The 25,625-nt window shown below is 39.0% G+C and overlaps 1 protein-coding gene across 3 annotated transcripts in view; it reads left to right on the forward strand.

Annotated features, from left to right (window-relative positions):
- The window catches only part of LOC120767958, a 67,911-nt gene that overhangs the window by 38,641 nt on the left and 3,645 nt on the right, over positions 1 to 25,625 (forward strand). For 2 of the 3 annotated variants that reach the window (XM_040094347.1, XM_040094349.1), the window contains exons 2-4: positions 24,267 to 24,973; positions 25,044 to 25,238; positions 25,325 to 25,456. In XM_040094347.1, the coding sequence (XP_039950281.1) occupies positions 24,653 to 24,973; positions 25,044 to 25,238; positions 25,325 to 25,456 (648 nt within the window). In that variant the 5' untranslated portion in view covers positions 24,267 to 24,652. The remainder of the gene's footprint in view (positions 1 to 24,266; positions 24,974 to 25,043; positions 25,239 to 25,324; positions 25,457 to 25,625) is intronic. The other variant, XM_040094348.1, reaches the window with a different exon arrangement.

Genomic DNA, 25,625 nt, shown 5'->3' on the forward strand with positions numbered 1-25,625 from the left:
TAATCTTTCATATAGAAGACACCACCTTAGTGTGATAATCAAAATGTCGTCTTTCTATTTTTGAATTTGAGCGCTTTACAGTAGAAGTTGCTGATCCAAATCACTTAACATTTTATCTGCATACAATTCTCATTTAAGTCTCATTGACCTAGGTCCACTGAAACTGCAGCAAACACTCCACAATTAAATTTTCAATTGCCGCCTGTGGTTTAAAAGTTGATTACGACAGGAAATACCATTTAATAAATATCCTGAAGAAAATAATTCCCGAAATCTTCACACTATTGACATTCGGCCATGCCGAGCGACACTCAGCACACCAACACACGACGCTAACAACTTGTCAATGGCTTGTCAATTGTGGACAGATCATGTGCACGCTTATGCTTCGATGGCTGGCCACTTTCTTAACATATAAGACATACATACTTGCATGTATGCATACATACAAGCACGCATATGCACGTGCATGTAAATCTGTTTAATTTGTTACCTCCAAATGCAGCCGTACATAGTAAGTAGTAAATACGAGCATATGGTGCGCTGTTATGTTTATGCAGATACAAGTTAAGTGGAACAAGGTCAACGGGCTGCCACACAGTGCACACACACACACACGCTTATTTGCATGTGTGTATATGTGTACATAGGTGCGCTCGTATTTTCGCACATTAACTCAATGACAGTTGCATGCAAGTCTATACATACATATGTATATGCATACATAAAAAACGCATCCATTATCAAAGTCACGCTACACCTCTCCCCCTACAACGTCACCCCCGCTTATTTTCAGTGAAAGTGGCTAAACGCCACGTCTAAACTGCTAGCTGGTGAACTCGCGCGTTAAACTTGTCCATCAGCGTTGCACCTGTGCTGCTGTTGTTGTTGTTGTTTTGGTGTTATGGGTGTGGCAATGGTAAGAGTCACTTGCTGTTGACTTTAGCGCACTTAAGCGCCGCTTTATGCACTTGCCTCTATGTGCAGGCGCTTCGTGCTGCAATTGGCACGAATATGCGTATGTGTGTGTTTGTGTTTGTTGCCATTTGTGCCGTTGCATTATTTACATGTTGTTCGCGTTGCTTATACCGTTATTCCCTTATTCCGCTTGGGTGCAGCGACTTTGCTTGCCTATTTCGCTTGCTTTTAATTTGCGATTTTATTTATTTTTAATTGTTTGTTATTGTTGTTGCCGCTGTTGTGCTTGTGCGCTTACGTATGAATTGCAGTAACTGTGCACCGCAGCGTTTACGCTTTAGCCGCGCACCACAAACGTACTCAACATTTATGTGGTATTTACTTGATTTTGAACTTTTATTTGTTATTGTTGTTTTTATTTTATTTATTTTTTTGTTGTTGGTGTATTTTTTTGTTGTTTTATTTTTTGTTAGTCGCTTTTTATTTTGCTGTTGTTGTTTTTTTATATTTGTTGTTGATTTCTAATTGTTGTTGTTGTATTTTATTTCTGCTGTTGTTGTATTTTATTTTTGTTGTTTTTTCCGTTTCCGTTTTTGTTGTTGTTGTTTATGTTTTGTTGTGGTTTTTTTTATTTTTTGCCACTTTTCCACTTTTTTGGGCTTTTAATTATTTTCTCTTGCGTATTTCGTACTGTGTGTGCGCTTGTGCTTCCTTTTACTTTGTCATTTCGCTTTTGAAATGTGCATACTTTTGCTCACTTTTCATTACGTTTTCTCATTTTAAGCGTTAAAAGCTGTGCAAAGTAGCTGCCGTAAAAAGTTCGCGTGTCGAAAATCGTCATTGTCAACTATTTGATTGTCGCGTGTGTCACGACGCTAACGGTTCGTGGCGTTCGTAGTCAGCTGGCAGGCGGTCGGTTGCTTGTTCGGCCGCATTCGCCTAGGCGAAGCAGCGCGCGTCTGCTCTTCGCCTGTTGCCGTCGTGTTTGGAAGCTAGTTCGGAAATATATTGTATATAAAAGAATACATATACATATGTTTATATATATATACATATGTATATATTTAAGTAAATATGTATTTGTGTGTATGTGCGCCTGTACTTCGGTAAGTGTTTAACAGCATTTTCATGCGCTTCCATTTCAATTGCCGCGGTGCTGCCTTCACCTGTGTCGCGTGTGCATATGCAATGCCTATGCCATGCATACATAAATACATGCTCTTACATACATGTACACCATATACATATGCTTAATATATGGATACGTATATATGGCGCGTCGTTTAAATTATAGTGTTGGCATTTCACTTTCCATTTAGGCGTCGTATGCAAAGCATTTCTTCTGCCTTTCGTTTGTAAAAATTTTTTATGCGCTTTCACATTACTTTTTTGTCCTTTGCGCACTCATATGCGCGCTATAATTGCAAATTGCCTAAACTATATTCGTAAAGGCAAACAGAAATATTAAAGAAACGACGGAACTGCGAGTTTTTCCATGGTGTATGATTAAATGGTCATAAAGTGAATAATTAGAGGGTTTACGCTGTTCTAATTGCTGCTGGTGTTTTTAACACTAAATGCACATTTTGTGTTCAAGTGAAATGAATATTATATGAAATATTATAAAAAAGGCTTCCATTTAAGCAACTCAATTCGTTAGTAGACTTGCTAATGCATTTCGTGGTTAGAAAGTCGAAAATATCGTTTGGAAACCTAATACAACTTAAGTGTAAGATTGAAAAAAAAGAAAAGAACTGTAACAAAAACGATACCCGGAAATTGTAAATAAAACGCAAAATATTAAATTATTCATCAATATTTATTTTGTCGTCTGCAAAGTAATGCCCACCAACTGTAGTACACTTATATCAACGATTTTTCCGGTCCTCGAAACACTTATTAGGATGGCATCAGCTCCTTCAGTGAAATTGATTTTATCACTTCAATCGACTGAAAACAAGCTCCAAGGAGCGGCAATTTCAGTTTGGGGAACAAGAGAAAGTCAAACGGAGCCAAATCTGGTAAATACGGTGGTTGATCGATCATTGCGTTTTGGCTTTAAATTCCGTCACAATTGTAGTTCGATGCAATGGTTCATTATCAACATGTAAAATCCATGATTTTGTTCTTCTCCAATCCACAATCCAGCCGTTTTCGACTGATATTCTCACGCACACTTCTCAATGTAGCGAAATAGAACTCCTTATTGACTGTCTGTCCATCCGGAACAAATTCATGTTGCACCAAACCACGAATATGGAAAAAACAATGAGCATCATCTTGAGTTTTGAGCGGATTTGGCGTGGTTTTTTTGATTGCCGCTCGTTTTTTCCTACATTCCGATGATTGTTGACTTATTTGCATGTCAAACTCATAAAACCATATCTCATCGGCAATTATAATACTCTCCATGAATGTGAGATCGAAATTTGCATGATCAAGCTTGTCCAAAGAGATCTGTTTACTCTTTTTGAAAGAAATTCAATTTCATTGGGACGAGTCGAGCAAGAACGCGTTTAATACCCAAAATATCCACCAAAATCACTCTAAAAGACTCGCGAGAGATGTCAAGCCTCTCCATTTCTCGAACACTTGCCTAACGATTTTCAAGCACCATTGCCTTCACTTTTTTAATATTTTCATCAGTTGAAGAGGTCGAAGGTCGTTCAGAACAAGGCATGTCTTCAATGATTTTTCGACTGATTTTGAAGGCTTTGCACCACTTGTAGGCTTGTATTTTTGATAAAATTGACCACCGTAAGCCTTTTTCAACATTCCCAACGAAATTTGGTTAGAAATACAAAAGTTGAGACAATTTCTTTGATTTGAAAACACTACTGAGGTGTACCGACTTAAGCAGTTGGCATAGTAATTAAGGACAGACATACTAACTTAACAAAATACATTTATTTAAATATATCATTTACCAGTGGAATTAAAATACAATTTCCGGGTGTCACAAGTTATAGCCGATCAAGAATGTGATCCTCGGCTGCATTATTCAAAACTATTTTGGGAATGTCTTTACAGTGCATTCACATTAACTCTGTTATTAAATATTTTGCAACATAACCTGACATTTTCTAACTTCTCCTTCATAATAGTTTCACAAATTCGATCTACATGGCGTATGAGTGACATTAATTTAGAATGATAATTTTTCATGTTCGGTAATTTATAGCCTCGCAGCAAGCAATAAGCGTACTCAAAGCAATAATTTAATGCACCAAAGGGATTATGCAGTGATCGTGATGTAGTACCTGGGTTCTAAACCTATGCCAACTAGCATAAAGCATTTATGTCCAACAGTGTCAGCACCTTTGGCAGATGCTCGACAATATTTCTGAACTGGAAAATATTTCTCTTAATATTGGATATTACTGGATGTTCGAAAACTTTTTCGACTTATTTAATCAATAAGGCTAATTGATTTATTGGTAATGTCTTCAGTGGTTTGGATATTTTTCCTTTGTGTTTTTTTAAACAAACGTTTATAAAGGGTGTTTTTTAGACACGTGGTTTTCAAGAAGAAATAAAAAGCATATACTTTTATGTTATGGCCAAAAACTTAGCTTTTATATACAAATTTTTAAAAATTATTTCGGGAGCGTTACCGCTGTGGCCGGCTCGAATAAATGTCCAGTCCGAGTTGTCCAGCTTTTGACCACTTTTTGCAACAATTAGGCTCTTCCAAGGCATCAATTATCGCTGACTTATCTGAGTAGACAAGAAATTTCACATAACTGCACAAAAACCGTTCAGCGGTATTCAATTGTACGATCTTGAAGGCTTCGCCATAAGCCCACGACAAGAGATAATCGCTCACCAAAAGTTTTCTTCACTAAAATGACTGTTTCGTTGGCTGTTCTTGTTGAAACGAAAGCTTGTCCACATCAATAGCCTCCAACTCAGGCACGAAAAAGTCGTTAATCAAGGCATACATACACCCAAATAGAACACACCAAACTGTGACTTGGTTTCTCAACCAAAAATAAGCTTCATCACTGAGCAAAATTTCTTGAAAAAATCGGGAGCGAAAGTCATCTTATTTTGAGCTCATAAACCGAACATGCAACGCGCTTGATGGTCATTTGGCCTCAATACTTGCACGATTTGGTAAAGTAATAGGTCAGAGCTAGAATTTTTAAGAGCTGTTAAAAAGATCAACTTGGAAAAAAAATATATTGCCACATTAAAAACCAAACGTCTAGAGGGTGTCTCTATTAGCATGCCTCGCCGGTATTCAGACTACCCAAATACCTACACAGCATGAAATGTAGTTTCTACAATTGGTTCATCTACTTCTTTACTTGGAATTTTATTCTTCCTATTCATCATCTGAAAAATATTAGTAACATGACGGCAACTAGTTTATCCTAAACAACTTAGCCCTTCAATTGAATGACTGCAAAATACTCCTCCAGCTGAACATCTATGTATATATGTATTAGCTTCTTCGAAAAAAGAGGGCGAGTGTCGTAATTTCTTTGAATGGCGGTGCTGCCACATACATACATATTAGATGTTTTAAGCAATATTCTCCACCATACAAGTACAGTAGAGCATATTTACAAAGGTTTGTAGAGATACAAAAGAATTATAACTGTAAATATTTCATATAGCAATGTACACTAATATATGTTACTTATTATACAAGTAATGATAAACTAATTTGCCTCTTATGGTCGACTAATGAAGGGCTAGCTTTACGAACAGAGTTACTCCTACCATATTTTTTACTGCCGAATCTTGGAATAAATCAGAAAATAATATATGTCATTTAACAACAAGTGGAACAACTTTGGAAAAATATTACAGGGCGTATGAGTAACTTTCCATCAGTATCTGAGTCCAACTACCCATGTGGCAATCCAGAAGGGTTTTCAACGTTTACTATTAGCGTAGACCGACCCGGTATATAATCGACTATAATAGCACGGTTAGGTAGCTATTAAATATATATTTTTTTTTGTTTTTAGGCTGCTGTACCTCAATTCTTGTGTAAAAATTATATAGCTTGAGCGCAATTATAGAGCTTTTGTCGAAACCTGACAATGGTGAAACACCAAAACCGAAACTTCATAGTAAAAGTGGCAAAGCACGACAATCGCAAATTACTAAAACAAATGTGACAAAAAATATAGTTTCTAAAGTGTAAAATAAAATGTCCTTGATCCCATTAATGTTCCATCTTTTTCGCTCTTCAAATAATACAAATTAGCGCCTCATTGCAGCGAAAAATAGACTTTCCAAGCATACAAACTATTCTAATGCTGCAAAGCTTTAGTTTAAAGCAAAGATTATAATGTCCCTGAGTACCTTTATACCTACTTACATACATATGTATCATATCTACATACATTTATAGCTAACATTTGTGCGGGTCCTTTATGAGTGTGTCCATAATGGCTTCAAAGACAACATCATTTAAGGCTCGTTACCAGAAATGCGACATTACAGTTGGTCACGCTTTTCACATGAGCCAACAAAGTACACACATACATATGTATATGCCTGAGCACTTGCAACGGCACTCGTAATATAAAAGACACGCTACGAAAACGAGTGTAGTTTTCACCTATATATGTAGATATATATATATATATATATACATATATGTGTGTGTGATGTATGGGAGTATGTAGGTAGTCAAAGTCAGCCTATAGAAAAAATTGTTGGGGTTTCTTGGCAAAACTTGTAGAAATTATAAACAGAATGTGCTCCAGGTGTTTCATAGAAAAAATTCTTTGTTTATACTAGTCCAGATTTCTCATTTCTTCGCTGCTTTACTCTTCGTAAGTTGGTACTAGTCTCCAAAGAGAGAAAAAGGGGCCATTTTATATTTGATATGATAAATTCTGTATCGGTACTGGTTCACAACTAATACAAAGGTTTCTTGAAGAGAACAATTTTATATTTCATAGAATGGATTCCGACTCAGTACTAGTCCAAAACTAGTGAGAAAAGGTTTCATAGCTTAAATTCCTATTTGGTACTAGTCCTGAAGTAGTGCGAATGGATACTTCCTGTGAAATTTTAAGCGCGAAATTTCAAGCTAGAAATAGTTCAGCACCAGCGATTCTTCATAAAATATATTTTAGTTAGTAAGTGTTCAGGACATGTTAAAAATAGTATCTGCGTGGATATTTTATATTAAATGCGCTAAATTTTAAGTTAGCACTCGTCTATAAGTAGTGAAAAAGGAAACATTCAGGGAAATTTTATACTCCAGCGGATACATTTTTGATTAGTAAAAGTCAAGAACTTTTTGTAAAAGTCCCTGCAGGTACTTTTTATACATCAATGAATAAATTTTTGGTTAGTTCAAATCAAGTGCTCTTCAAAAAAGATTCCTCCATGTACTTTTTACACAATAATGTAATAAATTACAATTTAGTTTTAGTCCAGCAGTTGTGGTAAAGGATACATCCAATAATATTATATATTTCATAGGGTAAACTTCAAGTTAGTTCAAGTTCAAAAGCTCTCTATATCTCCGCTGACATCTTATACCATACCACCATACTCGATCGATAAATTTCAAGCAAGTGCTACTCCAAATGCAGTGAATTTCGAAGATAGTATTAGTCCAAAACTAGTGAAAAACATATCTTCGCAACATTTTATACTTCATGGGCTAAATTCCAGAAAACATTAGACCGAAACTAGTTCAAACAGGACTAAACCGAAACTAGTTCAAACCGGACCAATTTGCAAAAATCTCTAATTTCATAAAATATTTATCTAAAAAACAGATAATTATTTTTGCTCTAAGAAAAAAGCTTGCGGGCGCTTAGTGGTACTAAGCACAGTAAAACTAGTCCGTCTGTAATTGACGCGTTTCCCTGCAGGATATATAGAAACTTAGGTATATAACACCTGCATGTACCTTTTGCCTACCAGCGCGCATATGTGTTACATGCACGCCAGTTACTCATTCAAACGCCGGCAGAAAGCAAAGAGAACATACATTTAAATGTTCTAAAGCACAAACAAACAAGAAACAGTTATGCTGAAATGTGCAGAAAAGCGTCAGCATAGAACACAGAGGCACAAACACGCGCCAAAGCAACCAATATCGTCTCACACACCCACATTTACATGTATATAGAAAGATAGTTAGTTGTGTGATTGTGTGCGGAAAGCAATGAGTGACGTGTTGGAAAATGTTTTAAACACTTTTTTACACAATTTCTTTTCTTTGTGCGTTTTTATTCAAATCGTCGGAATACTGGTTGACAGCACTGAAGGATGTGTGCATGCAAATATATGTGTCTGTATGTGTGTTATTACTGTTACCGCTGTTTGGCGATAGATGGCTTTCATGTTGGCTGTAATTAGTGCGCAACATCCCCAGTGAGGTGTCATGGAGTTAAAATTAAATGCAAACATACATACAAACATTACAAATCCATACACACAAACCTAACAGTACTCATGTGGCTTGGCTAGCGCAAAGTTACGGATTTCTCTGTCATGTGTGTGTGTGTGTGTCCGTTTTGAATGAGGCCACTGAAGATAATGTTGCCTAAAATGCTTTCAGGCGGTCGGCTACACTTTATGACAGGTGTTGTTGTCCTTTCCTATATGCACACACATATACATACTCATGCATATACAAAGGTTTGTAAGCATTTAATGTGGCCTATAAAAATACAAATAAACACAAGCACAATGAAGACAATAGGAATTTGATGAGCGACAGGACACGACACGCTTTGACAACTAACAGACAATTTACCTTTTGATTCAGCTTTGCATGTGTTTGTATGTGTTTATGGTCGTCATTTGTGTTTTGTTTATATGTGTGCGTTTGTAAAGTGGCCACTTTTTTGACGCATGTCACAATGTGTATTTAAGTTTTCATTATGTGCGCTCGCGTGACAGCTGGTGGACCCATTGTAATACACTCCCTTGAAATTATGCTGTCATAAATTGGTATGAATGCTCCAAATTGTATTGTGTGGGGGAGTGTGTATATGTGATAAGTGAAGCTCATGTTTACAACTTGTGGAAGGAACTGAGCAGAGCGCTAATCAACCATAAACTTAATGCAATGGTGGCGAAACTGCGCTGGACTACTAGCAAAGCACAAAAATTGGTGCTTTAAGCTCTTCAAATATGAACAATTCGGAATCAAACTTATTTTCTTATGGTAATCCTCCTCCGACTATTCTTCAAAAATTCGAATTCGAAATTCATGTAGTAAGCCATTTTGAGATCGAGTACACCAAAAGACTGATTTCTGATCTTTGATTCATTCTTCTTTCTTGTTGAATTATGTGAGGTCGGCATCCTATGATAAAGAGCTCGACAAAATTGGACACAGTTGTTGAATAAGTGGTCGGAAATTGGGCCTCTCGGCTGGAATTTATTCGATGGGTTTAATGACTTGTTGACGCCGTTCAAATTTTTATCTGACAGAAGCGTTGTCAGTCGCGAGATTTCTTCAATCTTTGAGATAATACAACTTCATTCCCATCTTATGAAATCCACTTCCCGTAGACATCGCTTACGCGGTTATAGCTGAGTTTGCAACACGCGACAGTGATTCTTCCTTTTCACTGTTTGACGCCAATTGGAGATTCCAAGGGTAGCCAGGTTCTTCTCCACATGGTCTTTCCAATGGAGTAGAGGTCTTCCTCTTCCTCTGCTGCCCCCGGCGGATACTGTGTCGAAATCTCTCAGACCTGAAACATTTTCATCCATTCGGACGACATGACCTTGCCAGCGTAGCCGCTGTTTCTTAATTCGCTGCACTATGTCAATGTCGTCGTATATCTCACACAGCTCATCGTTCCATCGAATGCAAAGAGCCATAAATCTTCCGCAGAATCTTTCTCTTGAAAACTCGTAACACCGACTCATCAGTTGTTGACATCGTCCATGCCTCAGCACCAAGTAGACGTGGGTGATGAGTGACTTGTAGAATTAGTTCTTTACTTCTCAATTGCCTACTCACAGCAGATATTTCATCTTATCTAGTTCATTACCAGACCCATCACCATCGATTGGGGACTCGGATTCACCATCTCATGGTGATATGGTTTCACTGCCATTCAGCAGGCTGGAGAAGTGTTCCCTCCATAACTTCTTAGATAATTCTTAAATAATAATAAACTGGCTGCTCACTGCAGCTCTCTAATGATTATTTCTTCTGGATTGTCTGAAAATAAGAATCTAAGAGAAGCTTAAACCTTCTTATTCCAGAGCCTTAGCAAAAAATTTGAAGAAAATCATTCATTGTTATTACTGTAGGCAAATAGGTTTAGTTAATGCCGTTCGAGTTAACGTTCCAAGATCAGCACTTAGAACTTCATGCCCCTCGTGCTTCCATTCGTTAATAAGATTATTTTGTCTCATTTAATTAGTACCTAGAATTGTATATATTGTTTCCTAACTCTGCTATGAAAGTAGATTCAAGAAAACAACAACACTATAAAAGCTTTGAAGCTCTTCGGATGAATCAAATACTAATTTTAGGAGCTCATGACTGATAAATTTTGTCAGACAAGCGGAGAAACGCGAATGGTATCTTAGATTTTACTTAATTTTTGTTATTGTTATTTTTACTTCTATTCTATTCGCGTTTTGAAATATGTTTAGTAGTTCCTAAGGAACCCATTAACACATAAGTTTTCTTGTTTTTTTTTTGTTTTTGCTCGCTCGCTTGCAGGAGAATGAAACTTATGCTCGCTTTTACTTTCGCGGGTGCAAAAGCACAATATTTCTTACAATTAAACATTGGTTCCAATGCCTTTGGTGGGAATTGATTTCTGTTTACTAGAAAATCATGTCATTTGGTGTTATTGTTGTTAACCTACAACCCTTTCATGTAGCGAATGCAATGAATGCGTGGCAAAAGGCGAAATTTCATGGCACTAAGTGCAGACAGACACCACGACGTCACATTAACTAATATTGATTGCAATGAGTGGCGGCGTCTCGACCCAGCCGCTCTGCGCGACACTGCGCTACTCTACTTGGCCGCCTTTCTATGCCGGCCATTTGGTGGCTTTGCGGCAATGTCGCTGCTGTTTTGTAAATTTAGTACACTCTCTTTTTTTGTGTGTGTTTGCTTTGAAGTATGTGTGTGCGGAGTCAAAGTTAGATGCTGCTAAATATAGTTACGCGTCGCTTGCCTTCTAGGCCAACAAGCCAAGTGCTACAACACATGCCATGCCCATGTAAGTACGAGCCATACTCACAGAAATACTAATTTTAACAACGTAAGGCTATTACCCTCGCTCTTTGAATCCAATGAAGGCAATAATTACTACAACTACAACAACAACAACAACACCGAATAGTACATGCGTTGCTAAGAAAGCCTTGTCATAGGAGACCAAACCAAAAACCAAAGCCAGAACAAAACCACAGTCAGCCGCAGTAAACTGAAATAATTCTAGTTCAACCGAAACGAACGGCGAACAAACAGTCAGCAGCCAGACCATTTGGCTCACCTCACGCTGATGAAAATCGATAAAGCCGCAACAAGAGTCTCAGTTTACGAGTCACATTGTATCACAAATGTACAAATGAGTCGAACTGCATGTTGGAGCACACTCAAATGGAGCTCTATTCACTCATACTTGCTTTCATTATATGTTTGTGGTATGTGTGTGCTCAGTTGCGTACTATTGTTCATTCGCTCATTCGCTAAAACCGCTGAAAACGATTATGTTGGCTGACCGAATGTACGATTTATATACCAATGCTCTATATCGGATTATATCAACATTTCCCATACTACAACACTACGACTACATAGCAACGCTGATGATTGTGTTGTTGTTGCTGTGGTCATTAAGTGTATAACTATTTGTTGCACTTCGGCAATCGAAAGTGTGGAGAGTTCATTTATTTAAGATTACTACAATCGCTTAAGAAGATATGGTCAGTTCTTATTGCCAGTACTAAGTGAATCGAACAAATTGGTATAAATACTGGCATAATGAAATAAAAATAGAGTGAAAGGCGCTTACACCAGCCGAATCACACATCTGAAACTACTTTGCGTTGAATCCAAATATGCTTGTCAAATTTATAACAAGACGATAGAGCTCAAGCTTAGCAAAAAAAGTAGTAGCGAAACGGAATTTACTTAAATATGTTGTGAGGTGACGACCACTGCAAACGTACTAAGGATCACGATTTACGACCTGGAATGTCCGGTCTCTTAATTGGAAAGCTGCTGCTGCTCAGCTGGTTGATGTTCTCGCAAGAGTAAAGGTTTACATCACCGCTGTCTAAGTAGTGTGTTGGACGGGACAAGAACTGAGACGAGTAGATCCTTGTGCCATTTACTACAGTGGCCATATAAAGGAGGACAAATTTGTTGTGGGATTCGTGGTGGGAGAGAGACTCCGTCACCAAGTCCTGGCATTCACCCCGGTGGATAAACGTCTAGCCACAATCCGCATCAAAGCGAAGCTCTGCAACATATCCTAAGAGAGTTGCTCCCGTCACGATGTCAAAACCACGCTTGACGACTTTAACGCCGGAGTGGACAAAGAAGATATCTTTGGCTGAACGGTCGGTAAATTCGACGCCATATTGAAACACCCTTAAATGGGTTGCGGCTGGCGAATAAGTACTTAGCTTACAAAAGAAAACCCAAAGTTTTGGAAAGATGCGACTATTTGACCCAGCGATGCTCCAACTTCATTAACATATATCATATAAAAAATATATTGCTATGGAGTCTGGAAAGTAAGATACCGTGGCGGTAATAAACTTCTTATTCGACACAAATTTCTTCCCAACTGATGACTTTCTTAAGTTTAGAAATAAGTAGTTACCAATTCAAAAAATACTATTTAGATGGATAAGGTGTGAGCCGGTGCGCTATCATGGTGAAAGAGTACAAATTTTTTCGCTAAATGGGGTTTACCTTTTTCACTCACATATTGTGAATCTCAGAACACAATCTCTGCCTTCTTCGGAACTGGATCGCAAGATGTCCACTGTTTCGACTGTTTCTTAGATTCTGTTGAGTATCAAAGAAATACGTTGAAACATGGACGGGCTTCGATTGATGGAATAATGTTCGCATTCTTCTGTATAGGATCGGGTGATGTCCACTGTTTCGGCTCCTTTTCGTTCCTTGAACTCCGTTGTGTATCAGTTGAACCGCATTCAAACGGGTCGACGGTACCCAGTCAGAGCAAGAACTGCCCATAAATAGCATCAACTACAGCTGTGGTGAATTCTCGTGGTTTCCGTTGCTAAGAAGCCGCGATGGCAGCTTTCTCTTATCCAATATTTAATGCAGGATGTCACTCGCGAGATATTTGGAGTTGCTTACTGTCTCAGCTACATCGCGCGCCTTCAAAAAGCTATCTGGCAATACGAGATTGTGGTTGAACATACATACATATGTTATGTTATTCTCCAAAGTAGTCATTTAAGGGACGCCTGGGCGTTCGGACATGCAACCACATTGAAACTCGTTAAATTAATTTTTGATAGGGAGCATCGAAGTAGCAGAGTGATACAGACCATCAAGATCGGAATCTCATTGTGCGATTCGCTTCCAAAATTGAAGCACTGATCGCTCTTTTTCCCATTTTTTTTTGAAATCAAAAAAAGGAATCTCAGAAATTTGACAACTGTCTTCGTTTACGAGAACTTGGCAACAATAAATCTGTCTTGCTATACTATCGCCCTCGAGCGGCGAAACTAATTACTTATTGAATCATCCTCGTAAGTGTTAGATGGAGACTACTTGGTCTTGGATAACTGGGTTAAGAACGTTCGCTATTATGAAGCGGGCAAATGTAGACACATAAAGGAAATAGTGATCCATAATATTGGCAGTTTCAATGACATAAAGTACGAAAAACTATATTATATATTTTTGAATCCTTAAAGGGAAACCATCATAACTATTTCCTCAACACGAAGAATATTCTTTAGGATAAGCAGACAAGACAATAAAGCCCATAATCCCGTAGCTGCTTGTGTATATATGTATATATAAATATGTAAATATCAATCAATGCATAAACCCACAAAAAATCTCAGCAAAAAGCATTCTCGTTCAATCTGGTGTGCACAGCGTGTTGCACAATCGCTCAGCTTTCACTCGGCCACCAGAAATAGTCAATGAAACAGACAGCACGTTGTTAACACCCCATCAAACATACATATAAAACCGATGTGCGGACAGACAATGTCGAATGCGAATGAAGATGTAAATCGGTATGTACTCGTCGAGGTAAAGCCCGTTTGCAGATGCTGCCATGTTGGCCTAAATTCAGCTGAAACTGTGAAATGATGTGAAATTTACGAATAAAGCATAATCAAAAGGAAATCCATTCAATCTATTATCCTAGCTATATTATTATTGTTGTTGTTATAGTTTAGTATTATGCTTTGTTCAGCTTATATATGTACATACATATATATATACAACAATACTGACCGACTCGTTCGTTTTGGCTGCTTGGCTACAACATCGGATTGTTTGTTATTGTTGCCGGCGTGGCAAGTGGAGCAAGGACACGCGCGCCAACTTTTCGGAGTTGTTGCATATTCGCAAATAAGACTCTGACATACTTAGCGTACATGCCATATGTATGTATAGTAATGAACAAACAACCACACACACACTCATCTGTCATTCTCTGAAATAAAACTTTTTAAGCTGCATCTTTGTAAGGTAAGCAAGCAGGGGAATTTGTTTGCTGCATCCTTTCACATAAAACTGAAGTAAAATGCTGCAAGGACATTCACATACATACACACACATACATTTGTTTGTGATTCATTATTTAAGAAGTAAGCAACTTCCCCTAAAACTAGTTTCGGGCTCTCATTCGACAGCGCAACAATATTGGATTAAGGCGGCATAATTGCACAGGGTGTGCTTAAGTCAATTTTAATTAATTTTGAAAATGCATTTGCATAAATGAGGTAGCTGCAGGCATGTGTGGGGGTATTTTTTTAGGCTTTGGGCTTGTTAGTTGTGTATTTATTTCATTTAGATTTTACAGATCAGAATGCTGGTTTCAAGATAGACGAAATTATCTATGATGTGGGAGTCGACTGTTTCTCTGATGACAGGATTCACTTATCATTCATTACCAAACCCCTTTGCTTCCCTTTTTTCTACAACCTGGAGAAAGCAGAACTTGCGGCGGCACTAGTTGGTGCAGTTAGTGGGGTCTCCCTTTTTGTGGATTGACCAGAGCACACTTAAGTGTCACACTTAAGTATCTGTTCGTCGCCGCCGTATTTGAATAGCTCGACCGACAATCCATTGGCCCCCGCCGCTTTGTTGTTTTTCAGACGAGTGATTGCTATTCGAACTTTTCCATGGGCTGGCATCGGAACGTCCACTCCATTGTTGTCAGTTCTGGAATCGAGTTCACCATCTCCTGGTGTTATGCTTACACTGCCATTCAGCAGGCTGGAGAAGTGTTCCCTCTATAATTTCAGTATGCTCTGGGGATCAGTCGCTAGATCATCTCTGGTAGTTCTATAAGAGTATGCTCCGGTCTTGAAACCTTCCGTTAGTTGCCGCATTTTTTAGTAAAATTTTCGAGCACTACCATTGTCGGCCAGCTTGTCAAGCTCTTCGTACTCATGCATTTCGGACTCTCTCTTTTTTTATCTGCAAATGCGTCTCGTCTCTGGTTTTTCCACTGCGATCGTCATCGTAGCAGCTGTTACTTTATTTTGGTGGCCTTTCGACACGGAGACAGCCAGGTAGCTTGATGAATTTTCCTATGCTGGAATCTCGTACTACAGATAACCATATTTCGAGCCCTGGCGAAGTCGATCAGCCTTAACCCTTTTGGGGCTTTTTCATCATGGACACTGAATTTACCGACCGTTGTGCCAAATATAACTTCTTAGTCCGTCCTGGTGTTAAAGTCGACAAGCACGATTTTGACATCATGGTGGGAGCAGCTTTCCTAGGTGCGCTCCAAGTGCTCAAAGAAGACATATTTGGTCGCATCGTCCTTCTCTTCAGTCGGAGCATGAGCGTAAATCAGCGCTATCTTGAAGAACTTCGCTTTGATGCGGATTTTGGCTAGACGTTTATCCACCGAAGTGAACGCCAGGACTCGGCGACGGAGTCTCTCTCCCATCATGAATCCCAAATTCGCGCTCCTTTATATGGCCACTGTAGTAAATGCTATAAGGACCTACTCGTCTCAGTCCTTGTCCCGTCCAACACACTACTTGGACAGCGGTGATATAAACCTTTACTCTTATGAGGACATCAGTCAGCTGATCAGCGGACATTCCAGGTGTTTGCTCTTAAATCGTAATCCTTAAAACGTTAGCAGCGGTCGTCATCTAAAGGAAGGTCTCTCATTCGTAGCTGTTTTCTTCTTTTCATTGGAGGGTTTTTTTTTATGCGTCGGGTCCCAAACCCAGCGCACAACCCTGTGGAGGGATGTTTCGCCTTCTCACTCTAGCCCGCCTTCAAACGGATGTTTTTTGGCTACCCAAAAGATAAATGTTCTAAGACCGGAGGTCGTGAGCTGCTTGAGCCGCATGTAAAAGAATCGTTTCTGGCCACTCCCAAGTGAATTGCGCTCAAAGAACTTTCCTCACTTACGTAAACTTCTACACATGGCTCCATCCTTCCAAACCCTTACATTCATCTAAATGCAGCTGGTGACGTGGCTACTGTCAATGGAGAGAGGTATAGATCGACGATAACCAACTTTTTATGGCCACAATTGGAAGAAGTTGATCTTGATAACATCTGGTTCGAACAAGTCGGCCTACGTGGCACACAAGCTCGTGCAACAACCAAATTATTGCAAGAAAAATTTGGAGATTCGATAATTTCAAGAAATAGTTACATTGAATGGCCTCCGAATTTTTTTTTTTTTTGTACAGAAATCATATCACTTATATTGGAAATCTTTATATATAGGACGGTATGCGAACTAGTATATATTACAATATTTTCCATTGTTTAAATTCCGCCTCTGTTTTGTATTAGCCAGCAAAATAGGGGGAGAAAATGTTGCAGTTAATATACATGTAGTGTAATTATACACTCAAGCACCTCTTTGCACGTTCTTTATATCTAAAGACAGGCATTGTTCTGCCCCTTGAATGCTTCTTTACAAACAATAGAAAGCATGCATGGGTAAAAAATGCTTACAAATCGCTGAGTAGCTCACTACTAAGCGTGTCCTTCGACTGATGCTGCATTTTTTAAGGAGCTGCCGCTCAATGCCCCCATTACACACACATAAGCGCTTATTTTTATAAGCACTGCATATTAAATGGGAAGCACTTAATTAAGCGATTTCCACAGAATATCATCGAGAAGCGTTTCAACTCCTTAAAAACACTTAATAAATACTTAGAGCAAGTATTTGCAACACGTCTAACTTCCTAATGGCAGCCGTTACGTGCGCTATCACTCAAATATGAATGTATGTATGTGTGGGGGCTGGGAGTGTGTGCAAATGCATGAATTCAATACCGCATGTTGTTGCTATTGTTACTTTTCATGGTACGCGGCATTATTTGTCGCTCGTTTACACTTCCGCAGGCGCACGATCAACGACATCCATCCATCAAGTGGTGCATGCACTTCATAGTTCGCGTTGCGGGGAAAACAATCAAATTGCAACGACATTAGAGTACAACAAAACACACTACATTGTTGTTGTATTTTTATATGAATTCTTTTTTAAGCTATTTGCGCGTTTCCTCCGTGAAGCAGGCATTGCTTGCACCAATATCGCACACACAATAGCCCATTGAAAGTGCTATTTGCTTTGCATACTATTAGGCGCGCACACACATATGTTCGTAAAATAAATGCTCACTCGTGTGTACTCGTGTATATACCCATTTGTATTGGTGCATCGATGCATGAATGTCCTATCAGCTTATATGTATGTATAATCTAATACTTGCATTATGCAGTAGGGACTTTAATATGCCGATGACCCTGTAGGAATTTCGAAGTGAAGTACTCGCTTGGAAAATATGTCATTATCGGAAGATACTGTTAAAAAAACATTATTTATTATTATTTAATTTTTCGATTCAAGCCGTTTTACTTGTATACAAGTAAAATTCGTTTAGAGATGGATTGGGATCGCTTTCAGAGAAATGACCATCCCACTTGGATAACAGGGCAGCTATACTAGCATTGATCTCATTAACAGTGCGTTCAGAGCCGCTTAAGGAATTCCTAATTTTGTTATCAATGACATCGAATCACTTTGTGATAAGCCTGATATGGGTGCCAGGCCATAGCGAAAAAGAAGGTAACTGTGTAGCTGATGAACTAGCATGGAAAGGCACCATAGAACCGCTATCAGTAGAATAGGAGAAGGTCGGTGCTCCTTTCTCCTCTTGTGTTCTGCTACTAGATAGCTGGGTTTCGCGTGAGCTTGGCCAGCGCTATCGCAATATCCTTTTTGCCCAGGACCGATCGCAAGAGATCTTGAGCCGATTGCCCTATCGGCGTCCATGCTGTAAGGTAGGGAATAATAGCGGACGCCAGCTGCAGAAGCTGTATGGAAGAAGACGAGGTGGAAGCATCTCAACATTTCCTTCTTAACTGTTCCGCGTTTGGAAGGTCATGGTTTAACTACTTAGGTGCGCATACCTACCACCGAACTGGTGTCAATGAAAATTAAACACCTGTACAACTTTGATCGAACACAGAAGTTCTATGTACTTCTCGATGGCTTCACAAAGAACTCTATATGTAGTAGTTCAAGTGCGATCTCTGTGGATCAGCCATCCAATCTAACTTAACCTGGGTTAGGATCTCGAATTAACAGTGCTTAGCCGGATATAAAATTCGTGTCCGTTCCAGTTATGAGAATCGATTGTCTAAGAACGGAAACGTTTAATATGAAATCTTAGGCGTGAACCTTCTAAATTTACACAGAATTTTTATTTCAATAATAGACCCTAAGACCGAGGTCGATACTAAGAAGTATCTCACTTGTACAGCTTAGGACGGCGGTCCGTTGTGGTCGCTTAAACTTCGCTTCGAGCCTATCACAGTTCGGATATGTCTTTTGGTTCGCCGATGGTAAGATTCTAGAGATGTTTCTGACTCAGTCTTGCAAACGCCGGCCAATAGAGGTGAAAGTAGCTGGAGACCCGACTTAGCAAAGTGAACTGATACATCAAGTAGTTGGAAAATACTTACAAAAGGCATTCTTATACGGCCTAAAGTATTTTGAAGGATAAAATTAGTAATTAGTTCCACCAGACCACAATTACATAAAAAAAAAAATTGTAGACAATTAGAAGAAAAAGCTGAGCCAGGTATTTTATAAAGATGTTAGCGCCTAGTATACCATATATATAAAATTTAAGTGTTCTCAAACTAAATAGAATTATCCCTGATGGGTCCGATAGGTATTCAATATAGGAACACTATAAGCAAGCAATATAAAGGAACGACCGACATATTAACCAAGCCTTGATTTATCGGCCAATGGTTATCGGGAAGGCAAGATGTGACAAAAGAAATTTTAGATTCCCGAAACCCATATTTATAACGAACATCTGGAACGTTAAAGAAAGTTTGTATTGGTTGGCAAGATCATCAAAGGCTATATTTGGACCAGTATGTATTAGGCCTTATCCAGCAATGAAGTGGATTTGGCGAAATACCTGATTTTTTCACCACAGTTTCCCAATATCACTTAAGTTGGAACTTTGGAAGCTGTGGAAGATATTTCGCCTCAACCGGCTAAATGCATTCGCGAAGGTAGTGTTCTAGCGTCTCTTTTTCCTCCACGCATGATTCAATTCGCCGAATCTACTTTACCAATTTTTTGAATGTGGGAAGTTAGAGATGGTTCAGTGATAACAACTACAATATTACTAAATTCCCTCTTGCCTGTTAAGGGAAAGAGCTGAATTATTATTTCCGTTGGCTTCCGAACAAGCCAATTTGTTATTTTGTCGTTTACTTCTGTTCCTATATGACTGGGTACCCATTTTCATCAAGTTTTCCACTCAGGCTCTAGTTATTGTCTCCTTGCGTAACCTAACGCAGAGACTTAGTAGAGACCCTACCGATAACGTTAAATGCTGCTTGGCTGTCCACCAGAATGTGAATGGAATTGTTGGTTAGTACGTAGGCCCATATGTCTCGTAGATTTTAAGTTTGGAGCTATCTTCTGAGAAAGATTAGTATAGAAAAGCTCCGTTGCTGTTCCTATTTCAAGCCTTGAACCGTCCTGTAAATATTTCGATTTGGTACATACGCTTCATGTTCGGCATGAAAAGATTAATTCCCGAAAGAAAGCTTACACCAAAAATGTTAAAGAAAGTACTTCCAATATTTATCTTCCCATAAATTTCCTACCGGATCTCTCAAAATGCATAATAAAACTTACAACGTCCTTTATATTTTCATATGACTGTAGGCGGTGGCATATGATTGCATACTAATATCAACTTTTCTGCATAGTGCGGTAGTCGCTGAGCACACAGCCCATAGATAAACCCCATTTGCTTTTGTAGTCGTGTTGAGTGCATTCAATATGAAATCAATTATGCTCATCTGCATATAAACGGCTTTAGTGCACCGCTCTGCCCCCACTTATTTCCGGTCAAAACTCGCATTCACCACTTGTCGCCTTCACCCACCTTACCTCTCACCCTCCTGATCCAGCAAGCGACTCTTAACCATTAAACGATTGTCGTCGTCGTCGCCTGTGCATCCGGCTCATCGTCGAACAAAATTTGTCAATTGAAGTGCATAAAAGCCATAGATTTTTTGCACCTTCTTTCATACGCAACTCCTTGAGGCGTTCACAGAGTCAGCACGCGCCGTTAGTTTGCCGGTTCGGCCGTGCATTGCAGTTCGCTTCGGTGTTGATTGTGGTGTCTGTGTGTAGGTATGTGTATCTTGGGCATAATATGCCGACATATTGTTGCACCAATGCATTGCAGTTGTTGTTGTCACACAAATCGCACGTTGCACCACACTCTAACGGTAATGTGCAAAAGTTGCACTTAGTTGACTTGGCCTGTTTATAGTTGACTTGACTCGTGAGTGTTGTCTGCCTGGTTGGGCGCATTCGTTCGTTATTTATGAACCCGATTTGCGTGCAAACAAAAATAACCGTTAACCATTGAAAGGAAGTCGAAAAGAACTTCGAACAGAGTATCTACATATATCATACAGGTTTTAGAAAACGGTGTAACGGTAATATATTTGTGTATATGGAAATATTCGAATAACGTTTTTAACAACGTGAAAGCTGTCTATAAAAAGATCCCAATGAAGGAAATGCGTGTCATCCGGATTTTGCGGATCCTTAAAGATAAGAAGAAAAGTGTATATTTTTAGTAATAGCAAAATATATGGGAAGAATTTTGTCTTTATTAAGGACAACACCAATGGTTTTACAGGTATCATTGAACCCATTCTAAAAAGTGTTATATCAGAGCTCGCAGCGGAGTAAATTTATTACCTTACTAGCTACTAGTTTTATAATGAGAGCCACTTTTACTAAAATTATAAAACCGTTAATTTACTACTGGTCGAGTGAAATTTGAGGCTTCATTTATATACCGGCCCCACCATAGTCCGCTCCACGAAACTGCATCGGCTCAATATTTCTGTTCAAAGAATGCTTTCGTCACAGTTATAACTACCCAGCCAGAATAACTTCTTCTTCTTAATTGGCGTAGAAACCGCTTAAGCGATTATAGCCGAGTTAACAACAGCGCGCCAGTCGTTTCTTCTTTTCGCTACGTGGCGCCTATTGGATATTCCAAGCGAAACCAGGTCCTTCTCCACTTGGTCCTTCCAACGGAGTGGAGGTCTTCCTCTTCCTCTGCTTCCCCCGGCGGGTACTGCGTCGAATACTTTCAGAGCTGGAGTATTTTCGTCCATCCGGACAACATAACCTAGCCAGTGTAGCCGCTGTCTTTTAATTCGCTGAACTATGTCGATGTCGTCGTATATCTCGTACAGCTCATCGTTCCATCGAATGGGGTATTCGCCGTGGCTAACGCGCAAAGGACCATAAATCTTTCGCAAAACTTTTCTCTCGAAAACTCGCAACGTCGACTCATCCGTTGTTGACATCGTCCAAAACTCTGCACCATACAGCAGGACGGGAATTATGAGTGACTTATAGAGTTTGGATTTTGTTTGTCGAGAGAGGACTTTGCTTCTCAATTGCCTACTCAGTCCGAAGTAGCACCTGTTGGCAAGAGTTATCCTGCGTTGGATTTCTAGGCTGACATTGTTGGTGGTGTTTACGCTGGTTCCAAGATAGACGAAATTATCTACGACTTCAAAGTTATGACTGTCAGCAGTGACGTGAGAGCCAAGTCGCGAGTGCGACGACTGTTTGTTTGATGACAGGAGATATTTCGTCTTGCCCTCGTTCACTGCCAGACCAATTTTCTGTGCTTCCTTGTCCAGCCTGGAGAAAGCAGAACTAACGACGCGGGTGTTGAAGCCGATGATATCAATATCATCGGCATACGCCAGCAGCTGTACACTCTTATAGAAGATGGTACCTTCTCTATTTAGTTCTCTATTTAGATCGGAAGAATGCAAAGTAAGACTTCAGAACATTGATCCTCCTCCGAAACTGAGTTGTGAAAGTATGGCGGTGGTGTGATGTGAAATACCAGTTGGAATTTTGACTCTTTGTCGTCTTGAGTTCACTCGCAGGCATTGATGTATCTTTTTGCTCTCAAGATATACATATATTACATACAATATTTGCCACCCAATTTCAAAATCGGCATTGTTGAAAATATTATTATTAACAGAGAATATTCACACTTTCTGGTCGGATCTCCGAAAAAACTTTTTATATTTCAAAAATACTTGTCTCTATAGTATCTGTCTTATAAGCTTGATCGAAAAATCTTTTGAATGTTTTTACTTTCTCACTAAGGACTCAATTTTTAGGTTCATTATAACTAGACTTTACCTGGACTGCTTATGTCGCCGGTCCGTTGTGATACCTAAAACCTCTATAAAAGTGATCATAAACAACATCATAAATCGACAGTGCGCTGTAACCCCATCACAAATTTCTTGAAGTGGCGTGTAAGGTATGGCCGAAGGTATGATTGTTGAGATATTTCTACCACACTTTCTTCCATACAACATTGAGAACTTGCGTCCGACAAGATTTTTAGTCTTACCACATAATTGCTTGTCCAATGTCTACTAAGAACTCTCGGTTCATTCACTCAGTCAGGTACTTCAGTAGAACTCCTGCGTTCTACTCTAGGACAGAAGGACCTCGCAGTCGCACAGAAGCTGGTCGTCGACCACGTGAGGTTCATAGGTATATAGCGAAAACACCCGCTGTTAGCAGGGCAAGGCTGCTTCATCTTGCTAGCTCATCGGTTTTGCAGTCTCCAGCGATTCTACTATAACCCGGCAGCCAAACGATCTGATAATGAAATAGCTTAAATTATGTATGTTGCCTTTTATTTTTCGGGTTTTGGCACCGTGGTGTATTCTGGGAATATGGTAGAGTTGTCTTTCATCTTGGCCAAAAAATGAAAAAAAATCGCTAACATTTTCGGGCGGTTATCTTTTAGAATTTTCGCCGTGGATTAACCTAGCAACAGTACATCGATTATTGTCAATGAAAGACTAGTCCGAGTTCATCGATGGTGCACAACCATTTTTTTGTAAGTTGTCTTTCATGAAATCAGGAAAACAAACCACCGATACGATCTCTCATCCATCAACTGAAACAACTGCATGTTTGAGCACTCAAAACATCAATTTGATAGTCCTGTTTTGGCACCGAATGACTTCTTTTTATTCCCGTACGTAAGAGATAAACAAAGAGGTCAACGTTTTTCGATACCCGAACCCGCGTTTTATGCATTCAAAACGCATGTTGTGGAGATACCTCAATCAAGGTGGCAAAAGTGCTTCGAAAGTTGGTTTGACTAAAATCAGACGGATGCAAAAGTGTATAGACCTTAATCGAGCATATTTTTCAAAACAATTAAGCTTTTGATGATTAATAAATATTTTTTTCTCTAATCCTCAAATATAAAAGGCAATCCTCGAAATGCTAGTGAGAATCGGCAATACAGGCAATAAGAAAACAAAAGAAAATTAAAACAATTAATATTTCAAAATCAAAAGTATTTATTTGAAAATTAAAAGCTTAAAGAAACAATAATTTAATTTAAGGAATTAATTTTTTTTATTATTAAGTGTTTTTAGCAGCTTTTTTCATCATAACTGATTTTCTGTTAGTCCTTTAAGTTATTTATTTGTTTGTTTTTGTTTTTTATAAATATTATATTTAGTTATAGCTTTCTATGTATGGCTAATAAAAATAATAAATATAAGCACTTCACTATATTTAATACATTTCCGTTCACAGATTTTACATTGAAGATCGTCCGTTAAGTGCAAACCCTTCTAAATTGGCTACAATTCCCAACTCGAAACAGATTCTACAAACATATTTGCAGCAGCGTTAACACGATACCTCCCATCCGTCGTCTACTACTAATAATAACTACTACATACAAACATTCAAGGTATAAACATACTTATATATATATATATATTTAAGCGCCGGTTTGTTTATTGGACATCTGGCATAAAGGAGCACATCGATTTAAGGGGTGGGCGCCACTTTAACGTCCAACAAAGTGTCAACATAAAACATCAAATTGGCGGTTGGTGTGTTATTTTTCGGTATTTTTAAATACATCATAATTTCGCACAAGATCCGGTGATGTGGGACAACCCCCGCAGCGGGAAATGCAACAAACCCAACGTTATATACCGTCTGTATCTGATTTATATGGGACGGACGAGATAGAACTCCTACTGGACGAAATACGCGAATTAGAACCGGTCTGCTGTCAGCTGGATGATGAACAGGATTTTGAAATAGCTGGCAGCAGAGCCGGTGAGCTGTCACTATCCTTAGAATCGCCGCTGGGCACGTGCACGTCGTGGGACTCGCACGCCAATTATAAACAGCGCAGCGGCCAAACGCCACTGCCATGGGGTGTAGCCCTACACTGTGATCCGCAACACTTGAAAACGCCTACAGGGATTGTGCGTATTCTCTTGGTGGTCAGTGGTCAAATCATTAATACTATGCTACTATGTATTTATATATAATATATTCTTTTTTACTATGCAGTTATCGTCAGCCGCTTGTCTAGCCTGCGAATGCTCCGCCGGCACGGTACAAGTCGGCCTCTTTTTACTGCCACTCATCGGACGCTTGAGATTAATGGTCTTCTGTGCGATCTTCTCCCTACTAATCACCTGTCTGATGTTATTTCTAGACATTTCACATATAGCACTCATGTTCCCATTCAATTGGACTAAAGTTGTAAGCAAGTGATTTTTTATCAATTTTAATATAATTTATAGCTTTCCAAATAAATATTTTTTATTTATATTTTATGGTTCTTGCAGAATACATGGATGTACCTGAGCATTGGTTTGATATTAATTTTGAGCTCGACACTGGTCATGCATATGGTGCTCTATGCTGAGGAATACGTTTTGGTCAACAAGCACACCAAAGACACACTGTTTACTTCAGCGGTATGTCAAGAAACTATGAGTATAAATTATTGTTTTTATTTATTCGATCCACAAGAGATGTTTTGCGGGAGGAAAGTCCTCAATCGCAAATCTTTTCCTTCTTCTTTACTCGGTTATAGCCGAGTTAACGACAGCGCGCCAGTCATATTTCTTCTTCAGATCCTTCTCC

The sequence above is a fragment of the Bactrocera tryoni genome, chromosome 2, assembly GCF_016617805.1.
Source record: "Bactrocera tryoni isolate S06 chromosome 2, CSIRO_BtryS06_freeze2, whole genome shotgun sequence".
NCBI classification, from domain to species: domain Eukaryota; kingdom Metazoa; phylum Arthropoda; class Insecta; order Diptera; family Tephritidae; genus Bactrocera; species Bactrocera tryoni.